Source organism: Lepidothrix coronata, unplaced genomic scaffold (assembly GCF_001604755.1).
Source record: "Lepidothrix coronata isolate B3197 unplaced genomic scaffold, Lepidothrix_coronata-1.0 Scaffold17, whole genome shotgun sequence".
NCBI lineage: Eukaryota > Metazoa > Chordata > Aves > Passeriformes > Pipridae > Lepidothrix > Lepidothrix coronata.
The window spans coordinates 3,179,674-3,198,369 of record NW_016690197.1 but is presented as its reverse complement, the minus strand read 5'-3'; the positions used below and the strand labels follow the sequence as shown (position 1 = coordinate 3,198,369).

Genomic DNA, 18,696 nt, shown 5'->3' with positions numbered 1-18,696 from the left:
GAATGGTAACTAAAGCACTTCCCTGGGCAGCTTGCTCCAATGCTTGATAACCCTTTCAGGGAAGATATGTTTCCTAATATCCAACCTGAGCCTCAGCTGATGCAACTCGAGGCCATTTCCTCTTATTCTGTCACTTGTTACCTGGGAGGAGACTGATACCCACCTCAATACAACCTCCTTTCAGGTAGTTTCAGGGAGGGATAAGGTCCCTGCTGACATAGCTGCGTAGAATGCCATTTTAAGAAATGAGGAGCAGCTGCCCTGGGATTGTAGAGAGGTTATTTTAGTTTGATTATTGATGTTGGGTATTAAAGACAAACTGCCTGAGAATGAAAGAAAGGGAATAAAAGATTAGATTGAGGGACTCTTGCTTATTTTGGATGAGTATGATTCAGAAATGTTTATTACACAAACATTTGAATTGGTATAGGATTTGTAGTTTGCTTATTGATAGTAAATGAATGGACTGTTAATCTGTCTTGTTTCAAAAGAGCTTAAACAAGACAAGGATTCAGAAGACAAACTATATCTGATCAGAGAAGAGTCTAATGTAGTGAGCCTTGACACTGAGAAGTTACAAGGATTCAAACATGACTGCTGCTGGAATTGGTACTGTAAAATGACTAAATAGAGAAAAACTTCAAAATGCATTAAATACTCTGACATCTTCATTAGTGCGTAGGCAAATGTTTTAGAGCAAGTCATTGGGACGAGCGTAACTCCCACCTGCACGCTATTGTGTGGAATTGTCAGTTTAGTACCACGTGCTTCTTGAGTAATCTTGAAGAATCAAAGTGAAATGCTTTTTAAGAAGTAGCTTATAACATGCATAATCCTTTAAATCATTTTTGCAAGAGATTGACTCATGGGGAGGAATGTCCTATTGCTGCTATCTGAGATTGCAGGCAGAATTTGTTTTACTTAAATAACAGTGCTACTGGCTAGGTGTGCTGAGAATGTGGTTGATTAGTACATCTAATTTTTTTTTCTTTTTTTTTCTTTTTTTTTTTCAGCTAGCTGGGGTGGCCTTCCTTGCAGCTGGTCTGTGGGCATGGAGTGAAAAGGTAAGGTTAGAAGTAACTGGTCTTGTTTTGGTGGCTGCCCTCTCCAGCTCTAGTAAAGCTTCTTCTTCAGAAAGCAGCTGAGCTCAGGACTGTGTCCAAATGATCTAAACTGAGTTTAGTTGGAATTTTGTTCTTGTGCCTGATCTGATGTTAAGCTATGGCCCTTGACATTTAGAGCTTTTTTAATCTTTATGAATTGTTTCTCTTTAAAGACCATATTTTCTGAAATATACTTCTCTACCCAGCTCTTTTTATTACGAACAGGAAACAGGGTGAGGAATGTAAGAGATATCACTTTATATTAAAAAAAAGCACTAAGAAAATCCAAACATGTGTCTTTGAAATACTTCAGAAAGATGGTCCCAGTCTTATGGCCATCTGTTGTCCACTTTACTCCCCATAGAGTGCTTAAGTGATGATGTTTCCATGTAGAGGAACAAAACTGGGGGAACATGATCTAGCTGAATAACACTGTTATTTGTGACAAAAGTTTCTCCTAGCTAAATAACTCCCTGAATCGAAGGAAGTCAATGAAGACGTACCCCACAGAGTTCTCCTGTTAAAAGAGAAGAGAATGGTAGAAGTATGGTATGGTTCAACCCCTTGAATGAATTTAAAAGCAAGGCTTTAATATGACTGTAAGCATTAGGAAAAAGTGACAATTACTTGGAGACTGACTAACCTGCATCTAATTAGCAGTGGAGGGCTGATGCTCTCGCTGTTCAGTTGTGCTGCTGAGTAGTAAGACTTCAATTACCATCCCAGTGTTTGCTTTTCCTTAATTGAAGTGTTTACACACAGCAGCTGTCCACAAATAGAGAGGTTCTGGGATTCCTCTGCTTTATGGAAGGGAAAGTGTTTTGCAATGAACTTAATTCTGAGGTATTTATTCTCCTTCTCCCCCCCCATGTGCATGCACTCATTCTCACAACTAGATTAATGTTATCACTGATATATAGTAAGCAGCCTATCTCCACACACACAAAAGAATTTTCTTTCCAACCCTTTAAGGGAGGGTGTTAAACTTGTCTTCAATTTATATTCTCTCATGTTCAGACCTTTTCTGTTTTGTAGACAAGCACGTAGGATCTGTGTAGTTGGAAATTAATATCTCACAACTTACCTCCATTTGTCAAATTGACTTTATGGTACACTGAAGTTACTGAAAGGCAAAGAGACTCTTTCTGTCTTTTTTAAAATTTGTCTGAACTCTTTCTGCTCTCTGTGCTATCTTGCAAATGAGTGCTTCAAAGCCTTTCCTGTGGTTTTGAACTTATAAATTGCTCATGAAATCTGTTCATTATTTTTTACATCAGTTGTTCTGTGCTATGTTGTCAGTCTTTCATACTAGTGCCATTCTGCAGCCACAGTGCCTGTATTTTACAGATAAACATCTTGGTGAACAATAGATGGGAAGCAAGAGAAAAACATTGCAGAAGCTGTGCTGCAGTGGTAAACTCAAAGATAAACTGTAAATGGTGGAGGAGTTCTGAACATCCTGTCTCTTACTGCAACATGAAGTACATTAGGTCCATTTAATTTCTCTGGTTTTTCTTGTCTCTTTTCTTTTTCCACTAGGACTACACTTTAGATTAATTCCTCAGCAGTCTTTTTCTCTGGATATAAATCCTGTGATTCTCTTTTAGGTGGTAATATATTGAAATGAGACTGCTGGTTTGTGAGAAGTGTTGAAAATACTATATGTAACAGCATGGAGAAAAGCAGGAACCTAATGACAGTTTATTTAAAAAAAAAGCGGTAAATGCACAGTCCTGTGCCTGAGATGAGGCAACCCCATGCACCAGTATGGGCTGGGAGTTAACTGCTTAGAAAGCAACTTTGTGAGGAAAAAGCCTTGAGCTCCTGTTTGATCAGTAAGTAGAATATCAGCTGTGCCCTCACGTCAAGGCCAACAGCATACTGGGCTGTGTTAGCACCACTGTGGCCAGGGAGGAGCTTCCAACAATATTCACACAGTTGACGTGCATGTGGAATACCACGTCCAGTTTTGGGCACCCCTGTGCCAGGCAGATCTTTTCCAACTTTATTCTATTTTTAAATCTGTTTATTCTTTAGTCTGCTGATCTTTGCATTTGTGCACAGAGGTCTGTAAACTGTCTAAAGGTGCAGGCGTGTAACTTGTGTTATAATTGGTGGCAGTGATACTGTGACAATCAACAGCCAGTTTACACAACTTCCTTATAAGAAATCAGGTCTGTCCTTGTCATGTGTATTTTGTAGTTTTCATACTAGTGAATCTCAAAACAGTAACTGGTTTGGCATTTGTTAATTAGCTGTATTAGAGATTTTCTTTTTTTTAAAGACAATCCATAATTGCCCTCTTTTGCCAATATATTTCAGTTGAGATGGTGACATAATGCTTACAAACATTAAAAGAAAGTGAATAACAAGTTAAAAGTGTACAGCTGCAACTCCTAATTCACTGTTCCAAGTAACTGAAAGAAAGTTAAAGCCTGAGTTGTGTTATAGGATTTTCTGACAGTGACTTCAGGTATCAGACTTCATTCCTGTATACCTGTAGGAAATCTACATATTGTAAAGGGCAGCTTGTACTTCAAAGAGTTTTTACCATCCTGTAGATAGCATAGGCAGAAACCAGAAGCATCTTTAGAGATGCGTAAGGTGAGATGAGATGGTTCTCTGAGTTAATTCTCTTGTTTACTTCCTTCCTTCAGGATTTTGAACTTAACATCTTTTGTTAGGCAAGTAAACCCCCACAACCTTGTTTTCAAAGGAGCATGTTGTAAACATCAAATGTGAACTTGAAGAAACTGTTTTGAACCGGCAACATCTGAGGTTGAATAATAGAGCCCAGTTCCTGCCAACTTTTCTTCATAACATGCTTTGATCAGAGGAAGTTTTCTTCCAAAAGATGTTGCATGAGCAAGTGAAATTGTCTGAAAACAAAAAGGTTGAGTTTAGGTGTGGGAAGGAGATGGCTGGCAATAGTTGTGGAAGTTTCAACCTCCTGGTTGCACATTGCTTGGTTTCATGGTGTGTTGGTTTTACAGAGACCTTGCTTCAGCCTGCTTTATCTTGGCATATGTGCCTTGCTTGTGGGGTCTGAGCCAATGTTATTAGGTGGGACTCTCATAATTAACCCGATAGACCAAGTTTGTTAATTAGCTGTGAGGTCTTACAGTTTTTAAGAATGGAAATGTCACTGGTAACATGTATCAATAAACTGTTTTCCAATAGACTGTTTCAGTTGTGAGTCACCAGCTGTTGCAAGGCAATTCTGAGCTCTACAGATCAATTTTTATTTTTTTTTTCTTTTCATTCCTTCAACCAGTTTTGGTAAAAAAAATTCTCTTGCTGTTGCCAAATTTAACAGCTCTCACAGGATCTGTTATGGAACATGTTATGAAAGAAGATGAAGTCCTGTGTGTCACTGTAGTACTGTTAATCAGTGTCTTTTCACCAGCTGATGAAGTTTCTCCATGGCCATGTTTTCTCCTAATGCTGTATTTTGGATATGTTATTTTTGTTCAGTAAGCAACTGAATAAGAAGTGATAGGGATTTTTCCCAAGGGTTCTCTTAGGTTGTGTATCCTTTGCACTTAACTTTAGCACAGGTACTTGAGTAGCAAGATGAGAATTTTTATTCCCTTGACAGAGTTGGACTGCTTATTGCAAGTCTCTAATATCTTTCTCTTACACTATACATGGTTAGGTTGAGAATATACTTTATATAGAAAAAAAGATAGCAAACTTGTAATTATGGGATATTGTACTGTGTTGTTTTGTTGTTTCCGTGTTTTAAATGGAAAGCATTTCCTTGTTAAAATGTTCTGTGTGTCGTTGAGTATATGATGAACACTCAGACTATTGCAAGGCTGCCTGGATGTCCCTACAAATCATTCTCATTAACTTTAATGGTTTCAGCTGTTTGTCCCTTCTATCTTTTGCATGTTCTATCTTGTTCTTGCACATTACATTTGATGGATTTGATGGAATTTTAATGGTTGCTAGTGTAATAACTTCTTTAAAACCTAATCTGGAAATCATAAGGAAGGATTTCACTGCGTTAGCGTTACACTTACATAGACTTAAAAATCTAGGTAGACAGGCTTAATAGCTAAGATTACTGTCAAGATAAGTGGTGTCTCTGGATAGTTAACGAAGAAGAAAATATTGGTGCTAAATCAGGTAAATTGCAATAACTCCTTTTGGTGTAAGAATTTTATCTGGGGTGAAAGGAGGGAATGTTTAGATTATACTTGTGTATTTTTTAAAGAGTTTGGAGCAGCACTTCTAAGATTATTTGGCACTAGAAGGGGTGTAACTAAAATGAGAGGAAAAATCTGCTTCCCTTGAAAACTAAACCAAGATTTGTATTCTCCCCCCCACCTTTAAAATGTCACCCATAAGCTGCTCTGTCCTTAGAATCTCTCTTCCTTTCTGCATCTTAAACATTAGGATTGGAAAACCTATTTTCTTAATTTTTTTTGGACCATTACATTGGAGTGCCTTTTTGATTGATGCATTTCAAGTTAATATAAAACATTAATTCTTTTGCCTTGAAACTAAATGAACATCAGTGATAGTTTTGAGCTTTTGGCACCATCTTGTGGAATCTTGTTTGGCAGATAGACCTAGGAGAATGTAATCTGACAAACTGACTGTGCTGGATTGACTTGTTAAAAGAATTATTACCCAGAACTTTGTATTAATACTGCTGCTGCTGGGGTGAAGAAAGTTGGTGTTGTCCATAAACATTTTACTGTAAGACTTTTTCATGGAGGTCGTTGTTGGCAAGTTCAAGGGTTTGCAACGAATTCATTTGGAATCATGTGGAAATCATCCAGAAGGAATGTTAAAGGAATAATATGCTTCTAGTGGTCACCTCTTTCTGCGCTGTTTTCTCTCAGGGTGTACTGTCTGATCTGACAAAGGTGACTGGTCTTCATGGTCTGGACCCAGTGGTGCTTGTCTTACTGGTGGGAATAGTGATGTTTACTTTGGGATTTGCTGGTTGTGTAGGAGCACTGAGAGAAAACATCTGCCTTCTGAAATTTGTAAGTAACACCATTATATGAGTCAATCATTATGTGTCTGAAAGCTGCAAATAATGAACTTGTAGCAAACCCGGATAAATATGTATGTGGTAAACTTGCTGCCTTAACAGACCTCTGAGTAATAGTATTAAAAGCAGTGTAGGTTCCAGCCTATTTATTTTTCTCTTTATGGAACATGTTTGTTCCCTCTTTTCATTCATTCTGCCATGCAGTGATGTTTTAGAGTGTATACCAGAATCTAATGTTGTGATGTTATGGAACATATTTAGTCAGTTAGGAATTACTGAGAGAATATAGTATAGTGGAACAAAATTGTTTAAAAACTTAAAAGTTTCATGTAGATGTTGGGTGGGCAGAACTTTGGGGCTTCAGTGGATGATGTGAAATTTCTTAAATGTTTTATTTAATACTGAGACTTCTTTGCTTTAGATCTGAAAACAGTTTAGCTGGACAAAAAAAGTCTGAAAAAAATTATAAAATTAGAAACAGTGCAAGAGGTAATATCAAGACTACTTTAGCCCTGTGTTTTAAAGATTGTCATTTATTATTATTTTCACTGCTGTGCATAATGATTGTGGTATGATGTTCATTGTACTGACAAGTTCAGGTGACCAAAACAAAATGATTGCACTACCTTCTTGGAGGTTTCTTTACCTTGTATACTCAGTTGAGAGGTCGTGTTCTCAAATTCTGTGTCTGTTTCTGGTGGTGTTAGAGTAGAGATGCATTGAAAATGAATTACTATTTTCCAATTTGGGACTTTTTTTTTTTCTTCCTACAGTTCTGTGGAGCAATTGTGTTTATATTCCTGTTGGAGCTGGCAGTAGCAGTTATGGCTTTCCTATTCCAGGACTGGGTGAGGGACAGGGTAAAGGAGTTCTTTGAGAATAATATTAAATCCTACCGAGATGATATTGACCTCCAGAACATCATTGATTCACTACAGAGAATCGTAAGTTCATATCCTGTCGCTTCTTTCGTGCATTCGGGGAGAATGTTTTCATTTTTGTGATAGAACTATCATATTTTGTAGCTAATACTACTGTTACAGATGTTCTGGTTTTTTCTTTCTGTGTTGAAAGCATCAGGGAGGCAAGATATTCTGAGGTAGTGCTGTTCTAAGGCAGATTATGGAAGCTCTCTCAAGCATCCGTCTGCACTGAACCTTCTTCATTTGCTCCCCTGTTCTGGTCAGCATTGCAGCACTTGCAGTGAGAAGTGAGCAACAAAAAAAAAACTTTCTCCTAAAAAAATTGTGCAATGAAACTGGTAGTCTGCATTCCTATTTTAGGAGGCACTGCAGTCTTATACAGGGGTGCAGCATAAAGGCTTTTATCTTCTGAGATGCACCTCATCTTGAAACAAGAGAGAATATCTTTAAGTGGGAAAGGCTAGTTTATAGTTAGACAGTTGCCAAGGAAGGTTGAAACTATTTTATGCTCTAGTGGTCCTAAAATCTTCATTTACTAGAAGACAGTGATGTACAGCAGGAGGTGACAAGGCCTCTGCTAGTAAGGGCCTGGTGGCTTTTATTCCAGCAGCTGCTTTTGTAATCATGCCCAGAAAACAACCAGTAAAGGTGACTCTTCTGAATTTTATTTGTTTGTGTGTGGTTGAAAAATATATATGGAGAGAGACAGAGTGCATATGAGTACTTTGCAAAGAGGTAAAATGGTTGTCTCCTTTTTATAATTTTCCCTTTATGAAAGAAGGTTGGTTTTGTCTGTCTTCCATCTTCTAAAATATCATATTAGAAATCTGTGCTCACAGCTCGCAGCTGAGTTTGAAAGCAAAGCATGTTTTAGAGTGGATACCAGTCTGGTCAGCTGTATATTACCAGCATGTTGTCTCTCCTGTTCCTTTACTCTTGTGTGCATTGGTATGCAAGGATCCTCTGATTAAGCCATCTGGATGGGTTTCAGTGCTGTTTGGCTTTAGCTTTTGGTGCTGAGGGCACCTTTTGGGTAAGGTAGGGCTCCTCTTGACCACAGCCAACACAAGTAATTGTCTTAGTGTTGTCCACTTTGATGTTGCTCTTTCTGCTTATCTAGTTTCGGTATAGTTGGCCAGGCTAATAGGCTAAGCTGATTTACAGTTGAACTCCATTTACTTTTCAATAAAAATAAAAGGCTAAGCTTGCTAGAAGGAGTTAGTTAGCCACTCTAACAAGCCAATAAACCTGAAAAAGGAAAGACCAGAAAAGTCTGAATGGGTCTGTCAGTGATCCATACCCAAAAGGACTGAGGAAGGAGGGAGATGTGCAGTGTGAATTAGTAAGTGTAGTTCTGTAAGGGTCAGCAGTGTGTTCAAATGCCTCACTGAAGCCTCTCTTTTAAGGAGCCCTACTCTTCAGTCTGACTTGCTCTGTTCTCAGTGCGTGCCTCGAGAGAGAGCTTTATGTAGGCAGCTCTTTTTTCTGGCTAATTACATTACTTTCAGGCCTGCGAGTGACCTCATAGTCTGTACCTTATTAAGGAAGAGAAGCATGTTTAGTGGTTGTATGGCTTTCTATCAAGCTGTAGGCACGTCAGGGACAAGGTACTAGAAAGACAAAAATAACCTCTTTTTCATTCTTTACAGTGATATATTAGTGACTTAAAGTCTTCTTTTTTTTTGATGCTTTTCTATTCTGGGTGTTCTGTTCAGCTCTATTTAGAACATACTTCCTGTGAAAATTGTGTGTGCAGTTCTGCTCTCCATTCACATCTGTGTCTGTCACAACTTGATAACTTCTGAATTGATTTACTGACCTCAAGTTGTGATGGTCTTGCAGACAGCTAGGTTAATGCAAATTTTGTGACAACAGGCAGTGATCAGAGGAGAGATGTTAGGGAGAACCCAAGGGGCTGCACCTTCATGTGGTGCCGGGAAAATCTGTATGATGGTATAATATTTCAAGTACTCAAATTCATAGAGAAAGATTTGTACCCTTAAATATCCAGGCCACTAAACTGCAAAGCATAACCCAATAAAAAATTAGCTTTCATTAGTTCCAGGAGGTAAGCATTCCTTAAGTTGTTAGGGTTTCCCCCATCTGCAGTTATGGTAATTACATCACACTGTTTAGGTCAAGAAACTTATGTGAAATACTTCTAGAACTGAGTGACCTTTGGAGTTAGTGAGACTTTACCAGTTCATTCATTTGTATCTGAAAACCTTCTGATATAAAGGAAAGGAAGTATATTCACAAATGTTTGGATCTACTTTTTAAAATAAATAAGGAGAAGAATACTTGTTGATTCATGAAAAATTAAGCATGTCACAAATTTAAAGAAACCTTTTTCCAGAGCTTTTCTGCTTTGTGTGACTTGGAAATAATGGGTTACAAAGCGTTTATATAGAATATTTTGTTGCACCATTGTATCAGTGTACACTGATTGTGTCTGGTAATTACATCTAAAATGATAATTTTTATGATTTTACTTGTCATGCTGAAACCTGTTTCCAGGAGCAGATGTGCCAGGTGTATTGCTTTGATTTCAGAGAGCCACGTTATTGATTACTCATTTTTTATTCTGGTGTGGTCATTGATTCTGCACAGACTTAGGGATAGTGAAGATTTATAAACGAACACTTAGCATTTAGAGGTGTTTTACACACAGTTTACCCAATGATATTTGTTTATCTCTTGCAGAACCACTGCTGCGGTGCCCAAGGTCCTGAAGACTGGGACTTTAACATATACTTTAACTGCAATAGTGAAAGCAAAAGTCGTGAGAAGTGTGGAGTTCCTTTTTCCTGTTGTATACCTGATCCTGCTGTAAGTTGTGCCCTGGCTTTGCTATTGCTCTGATGTTGTAGAGTTAGGTAAGGAAGTGCTTCCTGAATAGGTGATGACTAGGGCTTTAAAAAGGATGGAATAGAAATATGAGAAAAATTTGAGACATTTTTGATCATTTAGGAGATCTCTTAGGGTTCAGATGTGGCAGCCTGTTATATAGTTGAAAATGGATGGTCACCAGGGATTCAAGCTATTTTAGTATGGTTTGAACCTGCAAGCAGTGGTGGCTGGTGTTGTTTCCTTGAGTCCCTGGCCTCTGTTACCTAGCTTAGGTGGACCTGAGAGCAATGTCTAAACAGTATGTTGGCCCCAGTTAGAATTAATGTTACAACATCCCTCTGCCAATCAAGTAGGAGTAACTCCATTTGCTGGTTGTTTATCAGTAACTAGTAAAGTGCTCGTGCACCAAATTTGAAGCATTTGAGTCAGTTCTTGGTTTTGGCAAGATTTAGTTGCTTACTGGTTAGATCTGTTTACTAACTGTTATGAAACTTTTTGACCCTTTCACTTGATGTCAAAATGTAGAGGTAGAAACTAACATAGAGTGCTTTGTAGTATTAGTAGGAGTAATTACAGCTCAAAATCCATCTGTCAAAACTTGTGTGGAGCCATTGGTAGATTAATACAATCAGAACTCTACCAGTGGTTAAATATAGTAATCAACCAAGGAAAGACTTTGTCGGGGAAATATTCAATATTCAGATTCCCCAGTAATTATTTCCTTGTTTAGTTTGGAGCAGTACTGTTCTAATGCAAATTTTTTTGTTGCTGGTGCTGTATTTAAGGAGAAATAAGTATGTTTAAGTCTTTTTAATGTGAGATTCTCCTACTAATATTTTAATGTAACTCAGTAGGCATTTTGTAAATTATTCTATAATTGCATAATATATATTTTCGTAACTTTTACACAGGGGGGAAAAGTCTTTAAAGGAATGTCTTTGCATCCTTGGTAATAAATACTGTAACTGGGTTGCATGGGGTTGTGATCTGGAAGGTGTTTGTGGTCTTACTACTTGGGATCTACAACTGGAGTGTTTCATCTTCAAGACTATGTGTGTCCTGGAGCTGGGTTATGTGTGAGACTTTGAACTATCAACTGAGGGGGCTGAAGTAGCTTGCAGCTGTTACTGGTTTTAGCTCACTGGGATAGCAAGTTCTTGTGCAGTGCTTGAAATGATGGAGCTGTAAGGCACATTTCTCCAGTGCAGGAATAAGTAAATCAGCCTGGTAGCTGTATTGTTACCTCAGTGTCAGGTGCTGTGTGAAATAGCTGATGTGAATCTGATCTTGGAAATGCAGAGGCCTTATCCGTGCACTGGCAGTGCAATTGCTATGCCCCATGTTAAAAAGTCTGTGCTAGTTGAAAGCCAAGTGACAGAAGCAGCTGTGAGATTCCTGGTGGAGGATGTCATCTAGCTAGTGAACACCTTTGCTTTATCATCACTTTTCTTGTATTCTGCTACTGCTTTGCTCGTTTTTACTAAAAATGCTTCTTAAAACTTCTCTGACACTCCTAATGTTTGTGAACATAAAAGACAGAAAAGCTTGCTGTGAACAGAATTGAGTAGAGTTCAATTGATTTATTTTAAATCTGTTTTTTCTTTGCAGCAAAAAGTTGTGAACACACAGTGTGGCTATGATATCAGAAAGAAGGTAAGGTGCTGGGACCTTGCTGTCTGTTGTGTTCTGTGCCTGCATAGACAAAACTATAAAAATGGTGGGATTGCTGGTGGATATGTCAGCTTGAAATTCTGGGAGCTGACTGTGCTACATGATACTGAAAGTAGACTGATGTAGACATTTTCTTTTGTTTAAAGTAAGCTTGTACTGTGTGAGGGGTAGAGAAAACAAGTGATGGATTAGGTAAAGGTAAAGGTGTTTCAAAAAGGGGTGGGACTTGCATTTCAAATGTGTGTTTCAGTTATCAGTTGTGGTAGTCTACAATCTGTTGTACAATCTGCACTCTGACAATCTATTATCTGATAATTCTACAGTATTCTAATAACAGGATTTACAGGATGATATTAACATCAGTGTCTGACATTGCTTGATTTATATATGAGTTTTTAAAGTGTGGTTAAAAACACCACTGCATAAGTGACAAAATTAGTATAGGTTTATCATGTGATTGATTTTATGGTAACTTGAGCAGAAAAGTAATATTCTTATTCTTCCTTTCTGCATTCAGAGCAAGAATCAATGGGAGGATCAGATTTTTGTCAAAGGATGTATTCATGCTCTTGAAGCTTGGCTACCCCGAAATATCTACATTGTTGCAGGTGTCTTCATAGCTATCTCACTGCTCCAGGTTAGTTGTTATTGTTAGGATTCTTTGAAAAAAAACTTCAGTTTTGCAGATACAGACCTGCTAAGGGTAAAAGCAGTTCTGAACAGAGGTAAAATAAATGTTCTGAGTATGGGTTTTTTAGATATGAGAAGGGTATGACACAAAAAAGAACTATAGGGATGGAACTTAGAGGTAAAAATACCTCTTGCTTAAGGCAATGAAGGTCATATAAAAATACAGTACAGTTATAATATGGTATGTGATAATTGTGATATATATTGCAATATTAATGGAGTCATGTTAATATATGATTATAGAAAATAACATGATACAATAATACTCCCTACTTTTCCATATGTCTTGGAGGGGAGATCTGCTGGTTGTCTACTCCAGTAGATCTGAACAACAGCCCATCACAAATGTGAAATGACTGAGATACAACACTGTCCTTCATGCTCAGGTTCTCTCTCAGTAAGTGATGTGCAGCATGCTGATCAAAAACCTGAGAATGTAAGAGCAGGGAAATAGGTGAACAGGTGGCAAATGTGATCTTAGCAGAACCAGATGGAGTTGCTGTGACTTCTATTACCTCATCAGTGCTTGGTATAGCAAAGAAAAGAACCAAAGTATAGCATGTAAGATGTCTTCTTTCAAGGTGGATCCTGCTTTCATTGTGGCAGTTCTTTACACTTACCTTACTTTCTTTGCTATGGAAGTGCTTCACTTCCATGGGAATTAATAAATCTGCTACAGAATGTCTTTTCCATGCAATGGACAATCGTTGAGTGTAGAGTGCTGACAAAATACCTTTTCCCAGCCTTGGTAATACTGCCCTCTGTAGCCTGAGGGTGTGATTGATTTTGATTTATTTTATTTTAACACCATCTAATGATAGTGCTTCCATGGATTTGAGAAATGCTGTCTTAAGAACACAACATCTCATTAGAAAGACATTCAAGATAGGAAGTTTAATCTTTTGGCAGTATGTTGACTGAGTGACTTGACAATGTTGTTCTTTCTTCATATCCTGAGTCTCTGTGAAATCACTTTCAGTCACTTGTATTTTCAAACTGGGTCTTTCTTGTGCATTAAACTTCTTCATGGTGGGACTGCCTACTTTTTCAGCTTTTTCAAAACTTCACCCCAGTTTTATGTTGTTTCTAAGAATGTTTCAGGAAATGTGCTCAGTTATGAATTTATCTTCAATTTGTAAAGGAAGATTTCTCTGAAAACTTGTGCAAATGTTAAAATTTTATATTTAAATGTCTCAGAATAATCTGGGACTTCTCTTAGTACTTCTGTGACAAGAATTTAATTTCAGTACAGGTAATTGTACATTCTGTGTGTATTTAAAAAAATTGATCTGAAAACTGACTGGATTATCTATTCAGAGTTGTGAAATGAATGCAAATGTCTGATCTGTAACTTTAGCAATAGGTTAGCATGAGTGTTTATGACACTCAGACTTTGCTAAGTGGATTTCTTCCAACTCAAAGGCATCCAGAAGCTTATTATTTTGAATGCTCATGAAGTTTTCATAAAATCATCTTTCTCATGAGTTTTATTTCCTGCAAGATTCTGTTGCCTTTATTATATTTTAGTAATAGCCATGCTTTGATGGATGATCCTGGGTATGAAATGATATCTGAAACTGCATACAAACAATTTACAGACTGGTGTGTTACAAGTGTTTATCTCACAAATGGCATGTTTTTTATCTTTTTAGATCTTTGGGATTTTCCTAGCCAGGTCATTGATCTCCGATATTGAAGCTGTAAAGGCAAGTAATGCCTTCTGAATATAAAAGCAGACACATGTTGCAAACCAGTATATTTTACGATTATTGATTGGACACCAAGGTGGAAGAAATGCACGGACCGTGAAATACTCCTGTTATTACAAGCCTTATGTGGATTTTGCCCTGCTCATGCTTTTTGTTAGAAGCTGGTACAAAAGACATCTCCAAACCTGTCTACCTTTTTTCTAACAAGACCAACTCAGTGCACCAGTGTTGATCTCTGAGGAAGAAATGGAATTTCCCAACACACTGGCAGAACAGATTTTAAGGACTGTAGCAGGAAGACATAAAATTGCTGTAAACTTTCCCTGAAGGATTGCTATGAAAATTGTTCTGTCTTCACTCTTAACTGTCGTCTGTCTTAAAATGTAATCTTTTCAGAAGGCATGTACTGATTTCTTCAGAATCTTGAAATCATATTAATCTCTGCAGTAGACTCATGCAGTCATTTTTGGCAAGATATCCAGCAATCATAATCATCAAGGTATTGGAAATTAGGGAAAAAAATCACAAGTTGTCTAGTTCTTTAATTGATTTTCAGTTGTGCAGAACCCATGCTGTTTTGAAAATTCAAACCAGTTCTCAGATAGTAAAAATCTGCCTCTAGCATTATATGTTAGAAAACCCCATTTCAGGCAAGAGGGTATGAAGCTCTGATGGTGTTTCCTGTCTGAGGAAAATTTAACTATTCTTTATTTATAGAAGAAAAACCTCTTTAAAAGTGCTTATCCTTTCATTGATCACTAATATCCTTAAAAAGTGCTGTCTGTGTAAATTGCAAAGTGCAACTGGTTTCAGTAGGTAGCAAGCATGCTGTTAATAGCTTTTTTAATTCCTCTGGTTTCTCCCACAACTGCTGTATGGATCTTCACAAGTCTGAACTGATACTATCAGGACCAGTGAAAGACTTATAAATTCAGCATCAGTCCTTACTGAAATATGTTTGGAAATGAGGAAGTACAAAGTTAGTGAAAGATTAGAGTTGTTGGATTTTTAAATTTTCTGTAAAACTATTAAAACATCAGTTCTGCTTGGTTCCATGGTTCAAATGTGAATCAAAACATGGTGAACCAGAATGATTTCTTCGCAGTAATTTTCTGTGTTAAGCTGAACGATTCCTTCCGAGGTCAGGGGTTTTATTTTAATCAAGAGGAAACTAAACTCTCTTCTTCCAGTCCTCCCTTCTTGGGAGTTTAGTAGATGGATCTGTAGTTCAGTAAGAGTTCTAATCTTTTCTAGAAGACTTTTTAGTATCCTTAGCTTTAAGGTAAAAGTATGTGGCTGAAAAGTTCTTGAAGGTAGCTGTAGCTGTCAGTTTTACTGTGGGCCATATAACTAACATTGTTTACTGCTTCCAGTAACACCAAATTTTCAGGGAGAGCAGGTTTATTTACAGTGCCTAACATAGTGTAAATTTTAGAAAATTATATATTTTTATAATATTTTAGTATATGTAGCCTGCCTGAAAGATTCAATGCTTGAATTTCTAAGTATATGGCTTTTTCAGGAAGCCGAATTTTTAAATCTCTCTCATGTCCTTTTATTCTATAATGCATGTATTAACAAATATTTCACTGGCAACAGTTGATCAACAGTAAGATCTTAGTGTCTGTTATCCAGACATCCTTATAGCTTGTAATCTATGAAGCACTTCAGACAGTGCTGTACTTCTCATGTGTACTTCAGCTTTCATAGTTCTCTTTCTGGCCAGTGACTGAGACACAACAGGAAAAGGAAGCTTGTCTAAGGATGGCTGATTTCCTTACAGTAACAGAGAACAGTCTGCTATTAACTCATCTGAAAACCTAAAGTCAAATGGCTAGAAGTACACTGTGATTTTTTTTTTAACTTTGATATACAACAAGAAAACAATAACAGTAGATCACTGAGGGGAGAGCAAGAGGCATTTCTTCTGTAAAGCCCTGAATTTGAGGTCTGTTTTACTTATTTGTTTAACGCATTGGGAGTAGCCAAAAATGTGCAATCGTACTGCTGCTTCGCAAGTGGCAAAGCAGTGTCCAGCAACCTTTGCTTTAAATTCTGGTGCTTGAAACTTTACACCACCTCATCAACCAACTTAGTCAGTTAATGTTTTGTGTAAATAATCTGATGTATGTAAAATTGGAGAAGGATACTTCCTGTTTGTAACTTTTTATTCATAAAACATTGCATTGAAAACTGCGACCAGGGAGTGTGTTTCCCTTTGCCACTTTCTGACACAAAAAGCTCCTGATGCTGGGAAGGAATTTCAGCAGTTTGGTGAAAATCATGTCAGTGTCAAGGATGTCTGTGGAGTTCATGCACCAAAATTAGCTGCTGACAAGAGCCAGCATTTTGGATTAGGATTCCAGGGTCTGCAAATCTTGCCAAGTTGCCTGAAGACAAATGAGTACTTGGTTGTTTTTTTTTTTAAGTACTGTTTGTGTGCAAAACAATTTAATTGAATTGTTGTCTTTCCACAGTTTGTTCTTAGCGGCTTTGGCCATATTAACACCAGCTTTGTATCAGTGCTTCAGTTATTTGGAGCTGAATTGAAGAGAGAAGTACAGCCTATTTGAGGATCTTTAAATTCATGAAGTGATTTTTCTTTTTTACACTGTGGATAAACTTCTCTGTGCTTATTCAGTGTCATTTTTAAAATCCCTGGGCTGTGTGCTGGTTTGCCCCTAGACATTTTGAAGTGTACCCCCATTGATGGAACACATGGCTAGGGTAATGTCAAACTTAAAATGGGAACGTTTTCTGCTTAATTTTATTTAGCATCTCTTTTGTGGACCTGCAGGGACTTCATGGCTAAAGATTTAGGTTATGGTTTAAAAAAGTCTTGTCAGCAGAAGCGGCTGGGTGTGAGCCTGCCTCTAAAGCCTCCAAGGAGAAGTAATTCAGTGACCTCACAGAGGTTTGATAAATTGTTGAGATTTCAGTGGTTGCATGTGGAACAACTTCACGAACACTACAATGGAAACAAGATTTTTAATGAAGATGTCAGATAGGAGCTCAGACTTGAATAACTACACTGAGAGAAGGAAACATGAACGTGATCACTTTTATTTCTCTGAAATGAGCACAATTTATTTCCGTTAAGCGAAGTATTTGTCAGTATGTTTGACAGTGCAACTACCCTTTTGTTGCTATCAATGTTACTGCATTTGGACACAGTTTCCCTGTACGTGAAGAGGAAGGTCAATGTAAGCACTGAAAAAAGTGCAGTGACCAAAGGACCTTCGGTCGCCTCCTGAAAATCCGAATGTTTCTTCCAAGAGGTCTCCAGTTTTGGTGACCTCATACAGTGCCATGTGCATAGACCTGTACTTCAGTCCACTGAGGTTGATGTGGCGATTGACTGATGTGTAGAATTGCCTTGGTTTTTGTCTCCTCATTCCACCCTTCCCTCTTCCTTCCCCTTACTGCCTATGGGTTATCATGCAGCTTGAGCATTGTTCAGCCATCGGAAGAGGAGGTTCTGTCTTCTCTTCTGAGGTGGCTTTTCTGAGTGACTTTCAGTATATTTTTTTCTTAAGCCTTAAATTTTATTAAATAAAACTTGATGTTTTCTACTCCTGGAGTTTGATTTCTAAAATCTGTTGCTTTCATTTACTAGTATTTCGCTCTCTAAGGGTTAGGCTGGCTACCAAGACTGCAGTTTTTGGATAACTCAGAAGTGGTAAAGATCCAGTGGTGTTCATTTGTATATTTTGCTGAAACTAATACCTGATTATTTTTTTTTTTTGTTAGCAGTCTGGGCTGCTGAATAATAAATAACACTGATGATTTTTTCTCCATTGCTAATGGAAAGCCACAAACTAGCGAAGAGCTGCAGAAGGGTTTAGAGAAACTATTAAATCTCCTGACATCCAGAAAGTTAAATCTGCTGTTTTTCTTTTCTCCTGTGTGGTCAAAACCTGCTTCTGTTACTCACCGAGTGACTTGTCTGGGGTGGTTTTATGAAATTCTCTTTCTTAAGAGTATTCCTGAGAGTGATGTTTGGTGATGAGTGTAGTAGGCCAAGTAGTGTTACTAAGTTTTGCAGGTGGGAAGACTTTTGCAGGAACAAAGTTGAAATGTTTGTTTGCAGACAGTTTGTTGCAGCCAGTTGTACTCAAATTGTTTGAAAATTGTTGGGCGTTGTTGACTTTGAAATATACCCTGTTTTGTAACAGTCTTCTGAAGATCAGTACTTGTTTATTTTTTTCACAATAACTTTTCTGCTGGCTAAAAAAAAAGGTTGTTTTTCCTCAGCATTTTACCACTGCAGGGGTTTGGACATTGTAACTCTGCAACATTCCATTGCTTCAAAAAGTTCCCATAAGAACAAGTTGTGTAATAGAATCTGTTAGCTTTTCATCTAATCACCAGTTTTAAATATGAAAGGTTTCTGTAGAAATGTTTAGACACATTTGCTTTACTACAGTTTTTTGTTATCTGAAGTTAAACCCAGGTCCTCTTACTGGTGATGATGGAATGCCAGCTGCCTCCAAATCTTCACCCATTCCCACTTGCAATTTCTGATTAGCTTTAATTTTATGTCTTGTGTAAGCACTGTATGTTCACTGACTGCAGTTTCTTGTAACCTTTGCTTCTGCTGAGTCTCATTCCAGGTTCCAACATGTTACAATACAGCTCTGAACTTAGGACAACACTGCAGCCTCAATTATTTAGGAAAATAGCTTGTGACAGTAGCAGGGTAAAATTTTAGAGAGGAGCTTTAAAATTGGAAAATGAAGGGA

At 37.6% G+C, this 18,696-nt stretch overlaps 1 protein-coding gene across 2 annotated transcripts in view; it reads left to right on the top strand.

Annotated features, from left to right (window-relative positions):
- The window catches only part of TSPAN14 (tetraspanin 14), a 40,287-nt gene extending 21,599 nt beyond the window's left edge, over positions 1-18,688 (top strand). For both annotated transcript variants that reach the window (XM_017807167.1, XM_017807166.1), the window contains exons 3-9: positions 1,014-1,064; positions 5,957-6,103; positions 6,885-7,055; positions 9,738-9,863; positions 11,493-11,537; positions 12,073-12,192; positions 13,898-18,688. In XM_017807167.1, coding sequence (XP_017662656.1) covers positions 1,014-1,064; positions 5,957-6,103; positions 6,885-7,055; positions 9,738-9,863; positions 11,493-11,537; positions 12,073-12,192; positions 13,898-13,969 — 732 coding nt within the window. In that variant the 3' untranslated portion in view covers positions 13,970-18,688. The remainder of the gene's footprint in view (positions 1-1,013; positions 1,065-5,956; positions 6,104-6,884; positions 7,056-9,737; positions 9,864-11,492; positions 11,538-12,072; positions 12,193-13,897) is intronic.
- The last annotated feature ends 8 nt before the right edge of the window (positions 18,689-18,696 follow it).